Source organism: Petaurus breviceps, unplaced genomic scaffold (genome assembly GCF_028583685.1).
Source record: "Petaurus breviceps papuanus isolate PSGF00001 unplaced genomic scaffold, PetGlider_PUasm1.0 173, whole genome shotgun sequence".
Classification (NCBI taxonomy): Eukaryota; Metazoa; Chordata; class Mammalia; order Diprotodontia; family Petauridae; genus Petaurus; species Petaurus breviceps.
In genome coordinates this window covers 11,534,397-11,549,963 of record NW_027185759.1, presented here as the reverse complement: position 1 = coordinate 11,549,963, position 15,567 = coordinate 11,534,397, and the positions used below count along the sequence as shown (strand labels likewise).

The following is a 15,567-nucleotide window of genomic DNA, read 5'->3' as shown; positions in this document are numbered from 1 at the left end:
TTTAATGATGAATTCTCTGATAGCTTGATCTCAAAGTTATTTTAGCCTCTTCCCAAAGTGGGCGATTCACCATTGATCAATCTCCATCTCTGCCCCCGAGTGACTTCTGGGGGTTGTAGGAGGGGTTGAGTTGGATTCCATTACAAATCTATGACTCAGGTTATATGGCTCTACTATCAGGGAATGGCCCTCACTTTGCAGCACCAACCGAAATAGGAAAGGGTAGAACGAATGAATAATCATGGACCAGGCAGCGATTGCATTCATACATTTATTGCATGCTAAGCAAATCTGAAATAAGTATCTGAGGGTCAGGGTTTATATACTGTAGCTAAAGCACTTAGGTCATAGTTTCTCATGGGAAACTTCGCGTAGTTTGCTACATGAGGCCCCTAACTTGCAACTTTGCAGGAGGCCACTCCTGTGCAATGCTTCCTTGCTTTCTTATCTCATGCTTCACTACTATCTATGTCACTCAAGTGTCCAGGGTTCCAAGAACGGCCAGAATGTTCTGAGCCTCCCTTGCAAGGAGGGGATGGTGATTCAACCTTCTGAGACGTTTTGGCCCAGGCAGGTGGGAACAAGGCTCAAGGGGCACCTTGGCCTGGATCCGTGCCCATGGCAGACCCCTCAGAGCTAACCCTCAACATTGCTCCCTTCATAGTAGGAGGTAGAAAAGAGGATTTTGAGTTAGTGCATTAGAATTATTGGCCTTCTCTGTTGCTAGATCATCCAGTTTTTACCTCATTTTGGGCTCCTGGTATCCATAAGACTAGTGGTATCCAATTCAAATAGAAACAGATCCCTGTGGGCCACATGTTGGCCTAGAAAAACACAAATTAACATTATATAGATTGTTTACAAGTACTCTCAGATAAAAGCTTGGGTTCTGGATTCTTACACACTTAAAGTTGGTTGGATATTAGACACCAATGTGAGAAAAACAATCACTACCAGCCTATCCTGACGTTACCCTAGATAGCCCTAAAGGGTCTGAACATGAATTCTCCATCATACAAAGCTAGGTTCGATTAACAGTCACTCAGTGGTGTTCTATGTGAATAAATTCCTCAGTTTTCTCTTCTGTAAAATGAGGAGCTTCAACCAGAGACCTGTGTGAGTCCTTCTGGCTCCAGACCTAAGCCTATAATCTTAGAAGTGACCATTTGAAGACTGAAGCTGGGTAGAGAGGTCAAAAACTCTCATCATTTCCCTCAGAGGTTCAAATATTCCCATTTGGCCCCACTAATGGGATCCACAGCTTGTCATTAACAGCCAGTAGAAGTCTAAGAAAGCCCCACCCCCACCTATGGTAGCCCAACACAGCTGGTCTTAGAGTTGTCTCTTGGGATGGTAATAAGAGGAATACTGGAAAAGTACCAGATCCCCAAGGTCTCTCCCCCACTGGCCTCACCACAGTCACTAACTCAGTTTAGAGAAAGTCTTCTTCACCCAGGGTCCCAAACCCACAGAGGATCTATGGACAAATTTCAGTGGAATCTGTGAAATTCAGGTAGAAAAAAATCCTACAGTTTTATTTTCACTGGCCTTTGATTCTGAGGAGTCCAAAGGTTTCCACAGAGTATCCACAGGGTCTGGCCTACCAAATAAAAGGTTAAGGACCCCTGGTTCAAGGGATAAAAGGCAACTGTTAAAATACACATATGATCACGGAAGAACAACATGGTCAGTCACTAATCAAAGTTCCACTGAATTACTTTTATTAGATTTCCTAGCTCTTTTATTGGAGCCTTGAAGTAATGGGACATAAGAAAGTGGTTTCTGATTGGTTGAAGAGAAAGTTCAGGGATACAGGCACCGGACAGCCTTAAGTAAGGTACAACTGAATTAAGGTGGTATAATGCTAGTAAAGTACTTTGCAAGCCTTAAGGAAATGTGATAAATGTCAACTGAGAGTGGTAGTAATAGTAGTGACAATAATAGTAATTATAGAAACATAGCCAGAGTCAGTTAACAGCTACTGGTAGTAGTATCTGTATCAGGTCACAGTAGTAGCAGCAGCAGCAGCAGTAGTGGCGGTGGTGGTGGTGGTGATAGTAGTAGTCATCAACTGACTAGTAGTCGTAGTATTAATATTAGTAGTGATAGTGATGGTGGTAGTAGATTCTAACCATACAAGAGGAAAAGTGAAGATTCCTAAGGGTTTTATATAGGAAGATTAGGAAGAAGATTCCAAAGTGAAATAGAGAGAGGCAGAAGTTGATGTGATGCTTTCTTTATGAGTTGAAATGAGGCAACATAGTACCCACATCTATGATTCCTTTAGTAGGAGGTCCTTGCAGATGAAGAGATTCCTTCTCCCAATGCAGGTCAACACCTTTGCTGCAAAGTTTGGGTCTGAAATCTTTCCTGGAAAAGCCAAGGGACTCAACCAGGATCACACAGTCAACATGTGTCAGATATGGAACGGGAACCCAGACCCTCCTGGCTTCAAGGCCAGTTCTCTGTCCACTAGGCTGCATTGAAATTAATTTATTTAGGTGAAAATAGTTGCGGATCTTATCTGATTAATGGAATCGATGCTCTCCTTCCCCAGTTACTCAGTCCAGAAAGGGATGAGGTAGGGGCAAATATCCCACCACTGGATACATTTTTATGCATAGAAACCAAGTATATACTTTAAATCTTTCCAGCAGTGGTAAGAACCACCCGACCAGCCTCTAGACTTTGAGCCCCCTGGGTCACTCGGAGACCAGGATGAAAGATTAGAGAAGGACATAAGTAGGGGCCCTTCTCTGGCTTTTTTTTCATGAAATCACAAAAATGCCTGGTATGTTTTTCATGGCTGCATCCAGGCACAAAAAATTTTTAAATCTCTATTCTTATACCCAGGACAGCTCTAGGAAAAATCTCCCCAATGTGATGATATGCTTAGCTTGGTTTACACCAACCAAGGGCTTGGGACTTTTCCCCCACAACCTCCCGTGGGGGCGATGAGTATCAGTTAGACTCCCCTTGACCAACAGTGACAACTACCAATTTCTACCTCAATTCCACCTGAATTCCACAAGCATCTGTGTCCATGTCTGCATTTTATTTGCATGAACTCTATGTTTCATTATCCCTTCATTTTATCTCTTTGAAGAGATCCTGTTGAATGTCTTGCCAACAGGAAGCCATCTGACCACACATTGTTTGCTGTATGAATGAATACCATTGAACATGATAGATGCCCCATAATGAAAGGGCCAAATTATAGGCTAACGGGTTCTGGTCTAAGGAGGAGGAGATAGAGAGAGCATGGCTTTCTCGGGACTCCACTGAGCCCACTCTGAGAACAGAAGGAAATGGTTAAAAAAAACCATGAATGCTACTCAAAGCAATGACCTCTGTAATAGTTTACATTGGCCTTGTAATTCTTCATCACACATGATGAGTCAGGGTCATAGATTTGGAGCTGGAAGGGATCTGAAAGGCTATTGAATCCAACCTTTTCATTTAGCAATTGAAACAAAGACCCAGAGTAGTTAAAGAGGGTTAAGCCCAGGGTCACACAGTTAATAAGTGTTTGAGGCAGGATTTAAACCCACCCTCCTGACTCCAAGTCCAATGATCTCCTTGGTCACCCTTCTTTGGCAAGAAGAATTCTATTGATTGGTCAGCTAAGGCATAAAGATGGCTCTACTGTTTACTATCTGTATGAACTGGGATTCCCCTCATCTCAAAACTAATGAAACTAAGGAATTTAACAGCTGCCTTAAATGCAACCTCAAGACTTTTGGGGGCATGTGATTTTTCAGAACAAAGATTTGAAAAACAAGCCTTTGGGTCTGAGCGTTACTAGGCCCCTTCCAACTCCAAAATCAAATGTTCCTATGATGCCTGGCTGGATGTGGGTGGAAAAGGGAGAGGGAGGGGAGAGCATTTATAGAATGCCTACTATGGCCATAAAAGAAGATGGATTTTTTTCATGAGTTTGTCATGCTTTGATGTTCCTGTTGTTTGGGTTTTAGGGCATTTTTGGATGCAGATTGCTGATTTGATTGGTATAGGTAACTCCTAGGAAGGAAATGCTTTCTCCTGATGCAAGTCAACACCTGATCTGCAACTTTTCCTCATAGAAGTTTGCCTAGGGGCACTGAGAACTTAAGAGACTTGTCCAAGGTCTCACAGACAGCATGTATTAAGAAGTGAGATTTGAACCTAGATCTTTCTGACTCTGAGGACAGCATTTGATCTACCATGTCCAGCCACATCTCCATTTGGTGTCATTTGGGATGACATTGAATGTGAAATGATTCCAGAACATTGCAGGTAGACACAGCCAAGAGGGAATTTGAAATGAGAGGTTATTATTTGAGGGTAAGGTCAGAGATGAATAAATGAATTTTACAGAATCATAGAGTTGGTAGAGATCCCAGAAACTATCTGGTTCAATCCACTCATGAACAGTAATCAACTCAGCAGCATTTCTGAGAAATAGTATTCCAACCTTGGCCTAAAGACTTCTGGTGAGGGTTAGCCCTTACCTCAGGGATGCTGGGAGGCTTAAAGGAGATCATGAACCTAAAGCCCTCTGCAAACCTTAAAAAGCTATATAAGTGGGAGTTATTATTAACTGATTGTCACCAAGTCTGTAGTCTGGTGGTGATTTCATGCCCAGATTCTTCTATGGCATTCCTGCTGAACTCAAGCAATGTTTATATAGAGCAACACAGGGCTGTGCTGGTAAATGTTTGATGCCAGGACTTTCTTAGGGAGGGACCCAACTAAATGAAGGGCAACAAAATGAAGAACAATCAGAAAGAAGGATGGAAATGGTTCCATTGGACCCCAGGGGGAATGGGGCACCCTCTTCAAAACCATTAAAGTCTGGTGGGTTTTGTAGGGTTCTTATTTCTGTGTAGAAAACCAGGCATCAGAGGAAGGGAGACAGAAGCCTAAATCTGGGGATATTGCCACGGGGAGGAAGGCAGGGAGAAATGGTGACTAGTTGATATTCAAATTCCCCAAAGGTGGTGAAAGGGCCGATGATGGAGCTTCCTTGTGAGGAGGAATAAGCATCTGCAGTTAGCAGGTTGAGGAGATTACTGTACACAAATGTGTGTCACAAATGTGCCCGTTTGCCAACACCAAAGTGAAAATGAAATTACTAATGAAATCAAGCAAATGTTGGAAGTCTCAAAAGTTAAATGGGAAAATGTTGAAGATCAACTGTACTTACAAAGCACTTTTCTGCTTAGTCTGCAATACATCATTAATATTTCCTCCATCACTTTCTTAAGTCTCGACAACCAACAAAACATAAATCAGTTCCCGGTGTTAGTGTCTGTCACCTTCTGAGGTGCAAACGCTCACACTGAAAGTTTGACATTTGGCCTCCTGAGCTGGTAGGAGCTGTCTCCACTGTTCCTCATGTGAGTATTTGTGTATCTACTTCATGAGAACTTTTTTCAAGGACTAGAAATGATCTTACTTTCCTCCCCTGTGGCCTTCTCCAGTTTTATATCAGCAGCAAATGCTTTGAAATGCTAAGTAAAAACAGGCCACATTTGAGTCTCATTGGCTACACTGGCATGTCAGTCTGGAGGAGGACTGGAAACTTCTCAGGAAACAATCATGCTTCGGCTGCCACAGTTGTATTTATTTTGGGCCAAGGAGGGGAGCCTCAGCTCCCATTTGGGGCTTTCTTCAGACTGATGACAAGTAGAGTCTTTAAAAGGGAACACGCTCCTCTTCCTATTAAAGCACAAAGACCCAACAAAACTGAGTTAGAATCCTTTATCAGCTTCATTTCCCTGCACGAAGGAGCTCCAAAGGTCTGTGGAGCTGCATTTAAGAAGAAAAAATAATCGCGTGGGAAAGGGTAGCTTTGGAGGGCCCTACCGTGGAGTAGTCATTTCTTCTCAGGGTGTGCCCAGTGGGAAGACCACTGACCCAGGGAGTCAGGAGGTCCAGCTCCACACAGACTGTGGGCTCTCTTTGGCCATCATTTCCTTTCCTGAAAATGAGGGGTTGGCTCAGACAGCTCTCCTGTGCCATGGTCACTCCCTACCCCTCTGGCATACCCATAGGCTTTCTCACTTCTGTACTTTGGCTCACACCAGTCACCAGGAGAGGAAGGCATTCTCCACCTTTATGTAGTTTTGCTCATCTCTCAAATGTAGCCTCTGGCCTCCCTGAACCTACATTTCCTCATTTGTAAAATGGAGCTGCTCCCTATGGTGACCCCTTCCCCCACCCAGGAGTGCTGGGAGGCCCAAAGAGGAGACTCTGGAAAGTATTTCACGGACATTCAAGTGCTGGAGATGCACCCGCTTGTATCAGCAATGCCATATTCACAATGCCTATAGAGATTATAAATATGCTGATATAATTATCCATCACAAAATATGTCAGGTTTGCCATTTGGGGAAATAGACTAGAAAATTTATTAAGATACCAAAAGACTGAGTCCCAAAACCAGAAAGTGAAAGCCATCAGAGTAGTTATGACATTGGCACAGGTAGATAAAGTAGAAAGCACCCACATTTTCAAGCCTTTAAAACAGAACAGGCTACCTCAGGCAAAGGTCCTCCTCTCCCCACTCACAGCAACCACCCAGCGTCCTGGAAGAGCGCTCCCAGCAGCTCCGGCCCCTGGCAGTCCTCAGCAGGGGTCCTAACTCAAAAAAAAAAAAGGCAACCGCCACCAACTGCCAACCGCAGGACCGTTAGCTCGGCTTTTCACTTTCTCTTGCTCTGCTATGTCAGCACGTCCATGGGGCATGGGAGATCTTTAAATCCCATAACCCTTACTGTGATGTTATCAACTGTGGGATCCTGGGAATTGGAGAAAGAAACAACTTTTGGGATCACCTGGACCAATTGCTTCCTTTTACAGATGATGAAACTTGGGCCTAGGGGAGGGAAATTACTTGCCCAAGGTCACCCAGTCAAGAAGAGGCAGAGCTGGGATCCTATGGCCACTCTAGCCAGCTCTCTGTCCTCACCCTCACCTTCCTGGTCACTGGTATCTAGAAAACATGGCCAGGTTTCCAGCTGAGCCTCTAACTCCTCTCTGAAGTAAGGAACCAAAGGCGTTCTATTCCTCCTCGTCTCTCTGCCTCCCCCTAACCCTCTTCTCTCCTTTCTTCTCTTCCCTCCCCCTCTCTTCCTCCTTCTCCTGCCAGAATCCGAGTTGGGAGTCAGAGGTGCCCAGAGGCCACCTAGTCCAAGCCCATTCAGGGGTCATCTAGTGCCTATGCTTGAGACCTCCAGGGAGAGGAGACCTTTCCCCCTTCTCTTCTCATTCCCTCCCTCTTCTCTGCTTCTGTCCTTTCCTTTCTTTCCCTCCTGTTCCGTTCTGCTTTTCCCTCCTCTTCACCTCTCTCCACTTGTCCTTGCTTCCTCTCCTCCCTCTTCCTCCTTGTCTATCTTCTCTTCTTTTCCATCTCATCCTCTTCTTCTGCCCCTCCCCTCCCCCTCCCCTCTTCTTCTGCTCCTCCCCCTCCTCGATTCCTTACCTCCCCCCCTCTTCCTTTTCTTCTCCTCTCCTCACCCCCAACAGAGGCACAGGCAAAGCGCTACCCTGTCTGCGATAAGGGACTGGACGGGAGCGGGGCGCGATGCTGGGGGAGCAAGGGCGCTGTATCCTGGGGGTTCTGCTCTTAGGGGTGCTGATGGCAGGGGAAGCGGAGGTGCTAGCTGCTGGCTCAGCTGCTTCCCGGGGCGTCGGAGATCAGGAGCTGCTGGCGGCCAGGTGTTCCTCCCGATGCCTCGCCCTTCACATCACCCAGTTAAGATTGGCTTTCGGGAGTCTACAGGTAGGCGGCCCTCGGGCTGGAGGGCGTCTGTCTTCCCGGAGATTCCCTCGACTTCCCTTGCGCCCAGACCCGAAGCCTTCTGTGAGCTGGACATCCCCTTCTCCTCAGATTCTCCATCCCTCCTGGTTCCCCCGTCCCCCGCCCCCGCTTAGATCAACTGCTCACTACCTCTGACTTCAACACCTTCTGTACCCCACCCTTCTCCATTCCACTGAGGTCTCAGGACCTCTTCTCTTCTCTCCTCTCTTTCTTTCCACAAACAGCCTCTAATCTTCCTGCTGCTCCTCAGGAACACTGGACTCCAACCTTTGATATCCTACTGCTATCAGTTTTATGTGTGTGTGTGTGTGTGTATAGTATATATATTATACACACAATATTTAATATATATTTGTGTGTATAGTATATATACATAAATATGTCTATAGTGTGTATGCAATACATGCTATATATAAATATACATACATATATAAAATATATATCATGTGTATATACATATTACTCTAAAATTTATGTACATCATAAAACTTTCACAAAAATGTGGATTTTTAAAAGATGAAACGCTATTTGATCCTAGAGTAAAGAGGGAACCTACAGTCTTGTTGAATAGGGGAGTGAGATGGTCAGACCCAAGCTTTAGGAAAATCACTGGGTAATCTGTTGGGAGAATGGATTGAATGGATTAAAGTGGGGAAAATCTTAAATAGAGGGTCCAATTAGGAGGCTCCAGCAATAGTTTAGGGAAGTGGTGCTGAAGTCTGAACTAGGGTGAGCAGAAAGGAGTCACAGCAAAGATGGAGAGACAGAAATGACAATATTTGTCAGCTGACTGGCTATGTGTAGTGGAGGAGAGTGCAGCGTTCAGGTTACAAACCTGGGTGACTGGAAGAATGGTGGCACCTTCCCTAGAAAATGGGAGGTTTGGAAGTCGATGGTTTAGAGGGAAAGACATCAGTGAGGAGGGTGGTGCAAATCTCACCCTACAAATGTCTGCTCTCCATGTGTGAACCTGACCCACCCACCCCAAAAAAAAGAACTTACTTGGCTGGACTCTGTCTAAGTGCAGAGACTGCTGTACCAAGAGTTGCTGCTGAAGTGGCAGCCAGGGGTTATAGGGGAGGCAGGGAGAATTTTCCAAATGGCATCCGCTGTTGTGGGTGCCCAGATACTATAACTGTTTGGTCCTAACTGCCCTGAGGAGCACAGAAGCTTCATAGAGGGAAGAGTAGGAGGGTGGAGGAGGATGAGTGTAGGTGTGGTTGGGTTGGCCAACCCCACAATTATCTACAAACTTGCGATCCTCCAATTGCTTGGTCCCATAACCCTTGGGGTCAAGTCATAGCCCCCATATTGAAGACCACTGCTTTAGAACAATGAGCTAGTTCTGCATTTCAAGAGGGAGAAGAAAACCTAGCCTAGCTCAGGATTGCAGTCTTGGAATCAGAAAAACCTGGGTCCAGATTCCACCTATGCTCCACTGGGCAGTCATTTTTGTCAAGAGAGAGGCCAAAGCAGCAAGTCAGCTCACTGAATTTGGTAGAAAATGACTCGAATTGGGAGTTTGACATCCCAAAGGTATGCCAAAGGTCACTAGGTGGTATGGACCTACAACTAGGAAGACCTGAGTTCAAATTCATCCAGAGACATTCATGAGCTGTGTGACCCTGAAGAAGTAGTGAAAAAAGAAAATCTCTATTTGCCTCAGTCTCCTAATCTCTTGTATGGGGATAATAATAGCAGTTGCCTTCCAGGGCTGTTGTGAGGATGAAATGAGAAGTCTGTAAAGTGCCTTTAATATTTGTAAATGCTCACTATTATTATCATTCTTACTAAGATAAGTCTGACCTGAAATTGTTCACCATAGTGTATCTATAGCACTTCATGACCTCAGGGGTGAGCTACTCCAGTCCCTTACCCCATTCATGAATTCCCTCTACAGTATCCTGACAAGGGGCTGTCCAGTCCTTCCTTGAATACCTCCAATGACAGGGAACTCACTATCTATTGAGGCTCCTCCCCTTCCCCTACATAATCAACCATTTTATCTGACTGATTAATTCAGTCAAACAGTTAATTTTCTAATTCCCTCCATGCCCCCAAATTATTGAGCTATTAGACTAAACTAAAATTTGTCAATTCAAAGGTAGTAATGATGACGATGATAACTAGAATGCATTTAGTGCTTAATGGTTTGCAAAGTGTCTCATTTTTCTGCCTCAGTTTCCCCATCTCTAAAATGGCTGAGAGATGGAGGGTCTTATTGATGAAACAATAAGAAGCCAGGACCACTGGAGCAGAGAGTATGTGGTAGGGAGTAAGGTGCAAGAAGCCTGGAGAGGAAGGAGGGGAAGAGGTTACGAAGGGCTCTAGAAGCAGAGAATTTGGCTTTGGATCCTGGAAGTCACAGGAAGCCACTGGAGGTTAATGGATGGAGGAGGGAGGGGTGCTGTGGTCAGACCTGAGCTTTGGGAAAATCCCTTGGGTGACTGAGTGGAGGATGGATTGGAGTGGGGAGAGACCTAGGGCAGGCAAAGCCCCCAGTGGTGATGTGGTGATGTGAAAGGAGAGAAGAGGGAACATGAAAGTTGGAATGGACAGACCTTGTCAAGTAAGAAGACTAAATTTAAATCTTGCCTCAGACACTAGCAGTGACCAACTCTTTCATAGTTCAGTGATTTTTCAGTTGTGTGTGACTCTACATGACCCTATTTGGGGTTTTCTTGGCAGAGAAACTGGAGTGGTTTGCCATTTCCTTCTCCAAATCATTTGACAGATGAGGAAACTGAGGCAACCAAGGTTAAGTGACACAGAGCTGCAAGTGTCTGAGGCCATATTTGAACTCGTGAAGATGAATGACACTCTATCCACTGCACCACCCAGCTACCCTGGAGACAAGTCTAGGGACCCCTTATAAAGCCAGATAAACTCTTTAGGGAGTGAGTCAAAGCAAGAGGTAGCTCTCAGGAGTGTAAACTCTGGGAGTTGAGAAAAGACCCAACTATCTCTTGAGATAGTCATCCCTCAAGTTTTACTAGAAGGGAGGAGATGTGTTTCTCCTGCCCTCATCTAATTTATGTGTTACAGCAAAGCCACTGGTCCATTTGCTAGAAAACACAATACTCTAAGACAGTTTTATCTGAGGATGGCCTCTGGATATCACTCTGTGGTCCAAAGATATGCAAACAAGAATTCACACTTGCTCAGTGGTTCTCCAAGTTCTAGGATCAGTCATTCTGTGGAATGGGTGGTTTGCTTGTATCCCAGAGGAATCTGAGGACAGTGCTGGTAGCACTGTTCCTCATGCTCTCAACCATCCTAAATGAAGCCTTCTGCAGAGCACATTCAAGCAGCCATGGGACTGGATCTCCCCTTAACACGTGGGCTGTTTGAATGGACTGATTCCAGGAGGCTGAGCAAAGGCAGATAATGGGGAGCAGATGGATGGTATATGCCTTACAGAAGACAAGATTTCAGCTTCCTGTTGGGAGACATTTATGGGAATGCCACCACCCTCTGCCCCACTTACAGATTGTTGGTGGGGGGGGACTGTTAGCTCAAGTCCACGTGACTTGTGTGGACAATGTTATGACTTCCAGCTTTGGGAACAAAATGGGAGCTCATGGCCCTCCCACTGGGTGGATTATTGGGTGTAACTTTCATTCGTTTATTGAGTCTATCATACACATCCTCTCATCACCGAGGTTCACAATGATCCTGTGAATTTGGAGAAGGAAAGAAAGCAGGGAGCCCTGGATTTCAAAGGAGAAGAGACTCAGAGGCCATTGGAGTCACTTCTTCATTTACAAATAAGGAAATTGAGGCCAGGGCAGGAGAGTGGCTCAGGCTTCTACTATCATTCACCTAGAGCTGGAAGGATCCTGAGGAGTCAGGGTATGAAAGCTTCTTATTTCTCAGTGAGGAACTGAGGCTTGGAGTAGGAACAGCCAATAAGCCGATGGGTCCATGCTTCAGTGGAGATGAGTAATCAGTGATCCTTATCTAAAACACCATAACTCTGGGGAGTCTGCAAAGGCCTTTATGTGCTTGATTTCACTGGAGATCCACATTATTCCCACTTTTAAGTGAAGGAATCACAGCTCAGAAGGATGAAGGCTTAGTCTGGGGTCCCCTGGCTAGGAAGTGACACCCTCCTTTACCCCGCCCCCAGGGCTTCTTAAGCCATGACTAAAAGCCAAGGCTGGTCTGTACAAAATGTGAGAGTGTACGGGACCAACGACCAGCATCATGGAGATGAAGAGAACAATGATGAAAACTGGTAGAACATCTTTGTAGGAATTAGGAAATGCACAATTCAGAGTCAGGAAAAAACCTGAGATCAAATCCCAGCTGCAAAACTTTGTGTTCAGCTCCCCTCCTCCCACCCCCACAAAATGTGGATTATGAGTGCCCTAGAAATGCTGGCTGGGGTTATTAGAATGACTGATAACGATGAGGATTAGGATGGTCATTGAAAATGGTTGATTGACTGGTAATTAGCATAATCAATTTTGTTGTTGTTGAGTCATTTTTAAGTCATGACTCTTCTTCGGCTTTTCTTGGAAAAGACACTGGAGTGCTCTGCCATTTCTTTCTCCAGCTCATTTGAGATGAGGAAACTGAGGCAAATAGGGTGAAGTGACTTGCCCAGGGTCACATAGCTAGTAAGTTATCTGAGACCAGATCTGAACTCAGGAAGAGGAGTCATTCTGACTCTAGTGCTAAAGCTCTAACCACTGTACAACTTACCTGCCCCAATTATGAGCAAGAAATAATACTAATAATGTAATAACAATAACCATACATTCATGTAACACCTTCAGATTTTGCAGAGTTTTTCCTCACCACACTTAGCACCATGGATAGGGCACTGGACCTGGAATCAAGAAGACCTGAGTTCAAATCTAAGCTCATACATTTCTTCGCTGTGTGACCCTGGGCAAGTCACTTCACTGTTGTCTGCCTCAATTTCCTCATTCATAATAGCTAGTATTGATGTAGCGCCTACTACATGCCCGGCACTGTGTCAAGTGCTTTTTAAATCTTATCCCATTTGGCTTTCACAACAGCCCTGGCAAATTAATGATAATAAGTATCTATATGACAGTGGGCTAAGTGCTTTAGCGACAATAGCTCGTTTGATCCTTACATCAATCCTGGGAGGAAAGTGCTAGGATGATACCCATTTACAGTTGAGGTGAAGTGACTTGCCCAGGGTCACACAGCCTGGTTGGTGTCTGAGGCCGGATTTGAACTCAGGTGTTCCTGAGCCCAGGTCCACATCTCTGACCATGATGCCACCTCATGACTCATACAATAAAAAGCCATTCCCAGGGTCGTAGTGAAGACTAAGTGAGATATTTGTAAAGTGCTTTGCACACCTCCAAGCCCTGTATCAGTTCTAGGTTTTTGCTAATAACAGCCCTGTGAGGTGGGTGCTATTATCTGAGTCTCAGGGAGGTGACGGGAATGATAGAAATGATAGAGAGCTAAGAGACCTTCCAACCCATTCTCTTCCTTTTATAGCCCAGAGAGGCTGTGACTCATCCAAAGTCACATAGCTGGTGAGCACCAGAGCTCCAGTTCAAACCGGGGGCTAGGTCCCTCCCTCTTCTGCCTTCCCCATCTTCTCCCTGTGCTGGCTGGTTTCTGTGTCCACCCTTGTCTTCTGCTGTGTACTTAGCCAGTCCTTTTCTTTCTTTCTTTCTTTCTTTTTCTTTCTTTCTTTCTTTCTTTCTTTCTTTCTTTTTTTCTTTCTTTCTTTCTTTCTTTCTTTCTTTCTTTCTTTCTTTCTTTCTATTTCTTGCTTTTTGGAGGGCAATTGGGGTTAAGTGACTTGCCCAAGGTCACATGGCTAGTTTTTGTGTTAAGTGCTTAAGGTCAGATTTGAATTCAGGTCCTCCTGACTCCAGGGTCGGTGCTCTATTCACTGCGCCACCTAGTCATCCCCCCAGTCCTTTTCAATAGAAAGGTTGGTGATGGGCCAGTCCAGGAATGTAGATGGTGGGTGACCCTGACATTTCCTGGGAGCTGACCTTGTCAGCCCCAGCAGCACCTTGTAGCTGATACTGACTCATCTCTTATTCTCTTTTCCATCTAGGATGATGAGATTCTGACCTGGTGCAGGAACAACCGAAGATGTTCTCAGGTGAGCTATGCTTCTCACCTCTTCTCCCATCCTTTCCTACTTTCCATCCTTTTTCCCTTCAGGGAAGTATGGCCCTTCAGGGTTCCAGAGACACATTGACCTAGGAGGGATTCTTTAGCAGAAGTGTAACTAGAAAGGAACAAACAGGGTGTTTCGACAGGGTACAGATGTTGGTGCAGGGAAGGATTTCATCCTTAGAGGGGTAGGCTTCCCCTCTGAAGTGACTCCTGTCCCTGAACCAGGCTTCCTGGGCTCCCATTAGCCTATACCTCATGGGGTCCTGTCCCTGTGAGGCACCCCTCTCCCAGTTCTGCCTTCCCCCCAAGAAGATGAAGGCTAGACTGCCCCCTCCTCCAGACTCAGCTGGTTCTTTGCACCATCACTTTCCACCTCTATGTCACCCAACTATTTCCTAGTTTCAGCTTCATTCCTTAAGTAAAAAAGAGTATTCTCTTCAAGAGAGGGAGGCAGGGGGCATGGGTAGTTACTCATACTTCATTTTTTGTCCCTTTTATATAGGTCAGAGAGAGATTGGGAGGAGTGGTAGTCAGAGATCTAAACATCTGTTTTATCTTCAGTGGACTTTTTGCCCTAAACATCCCCTACTAAGTTAGAAATATGGCCTGTGCTGGGATAGTGGAAATCAACCAGTCAGTCAACCAAGATGCATTTATTAAGCACCTACTGCTAGAGTTCTTAATCTGAGGTCTACTAACTTTTTATGCTACATTTTAATGATTTTAACATTGGATTTTCTTATTTAACCTTTCATATCTTATTTTATGCATCTATAAAGATGATTCTGAGGGGGGGGGTCCATGGACTTCACCAAGCTGATTTCCCAAGGAGACCATGATAGGAAAAAAATGTTAAGACTCTACCCTAGCACATCCCCATGTATTTAATTAATCCTGGTTAATCATGGGATCATTAGATTTAGAATTAAAAAGAACCAAGGAGATCATTTAGGCCAAATCTTCTTATGTCTACAGATTTATTTGTCAATATCTCAGTACCTTTACTTCAACAGAGTTGGTTGCCTTTGTAATCTTATGTATTTTAGTTATTGCATTTAAAAACATTCCTTGGAGAAGTAGCTTTTCCACACTGCCAGGTGTTCTGGCTCTGAGACAAGTTCCTTTTAGATCAGGCAGCCCAACGGAACAAAAGAGAACCAAAGGGTCCCCAGAACTTGGCCAACTGACCAATCAGCACCAACAGTATTTCCCCCAAAGATGTGCCTGTGTCTTCTCTAGGAGCCACTCTGGATCCTGAAGGAATCTCATCCTCTTAAATGTGACTCATGGGTTTTAGGGCCACATTGGTTTCTCCAGAATGCTGAATTGCATCTTTCCTTAACAACAAGGAATGTTCTTAATAATGAGGATTCTGTGTTCATGTCGCCACTTTGATTAATAGCATGGGAAGACAGCGGTGCTTCTCGGCACCCATGTGTCTTGCCCAAACATTTGCAAGAGGCAATAACACACATTTCAAAGCTGAGAGTTTCAAGAACCCCAGCATTCTTATTGAATCAAGTTTGGTGCAGATCTGATTTTAACTCAAAGCAGACCCTGAGCTTCCTGGCTGCCTCTTGGAGAAGTCCCCTTTCCCCCTACCCCTTACCTGTTCCCCTTGCCAGGAATCACAGAACATC

The 15,567-nt window shown here is 44.9% G+C and overlaps 1 protein-coding gene across 1 annotated transcript in view; it reads left to right on the top strand.

Annotated features, from left to right (window-relative positions):
* The first annotated feature begins 7,494 nt into the window (after positions 1-7,494).
* Positions 7,495-15,567, top strand: part of LOC138157835 (anosmin-1-like) — a 47,050-nt gene continuing 38,977 nt past the window's right edge. The window contains exons 1-2 of the mRNA XM_069083644.1: positions 7,495-7,765; positions 13,863-13,910. Of these exons, the coding sequence (XP_068939745.1) occupies positions 7,568-7,765; positions 13,863-13,910 (246 nt within the window). The 5' untranslated portion in view covers positions 7,495-7,567. The remainder of the gene's footprint in view (positions 7,766-13,862; positions 13,911-15,567) is intronic.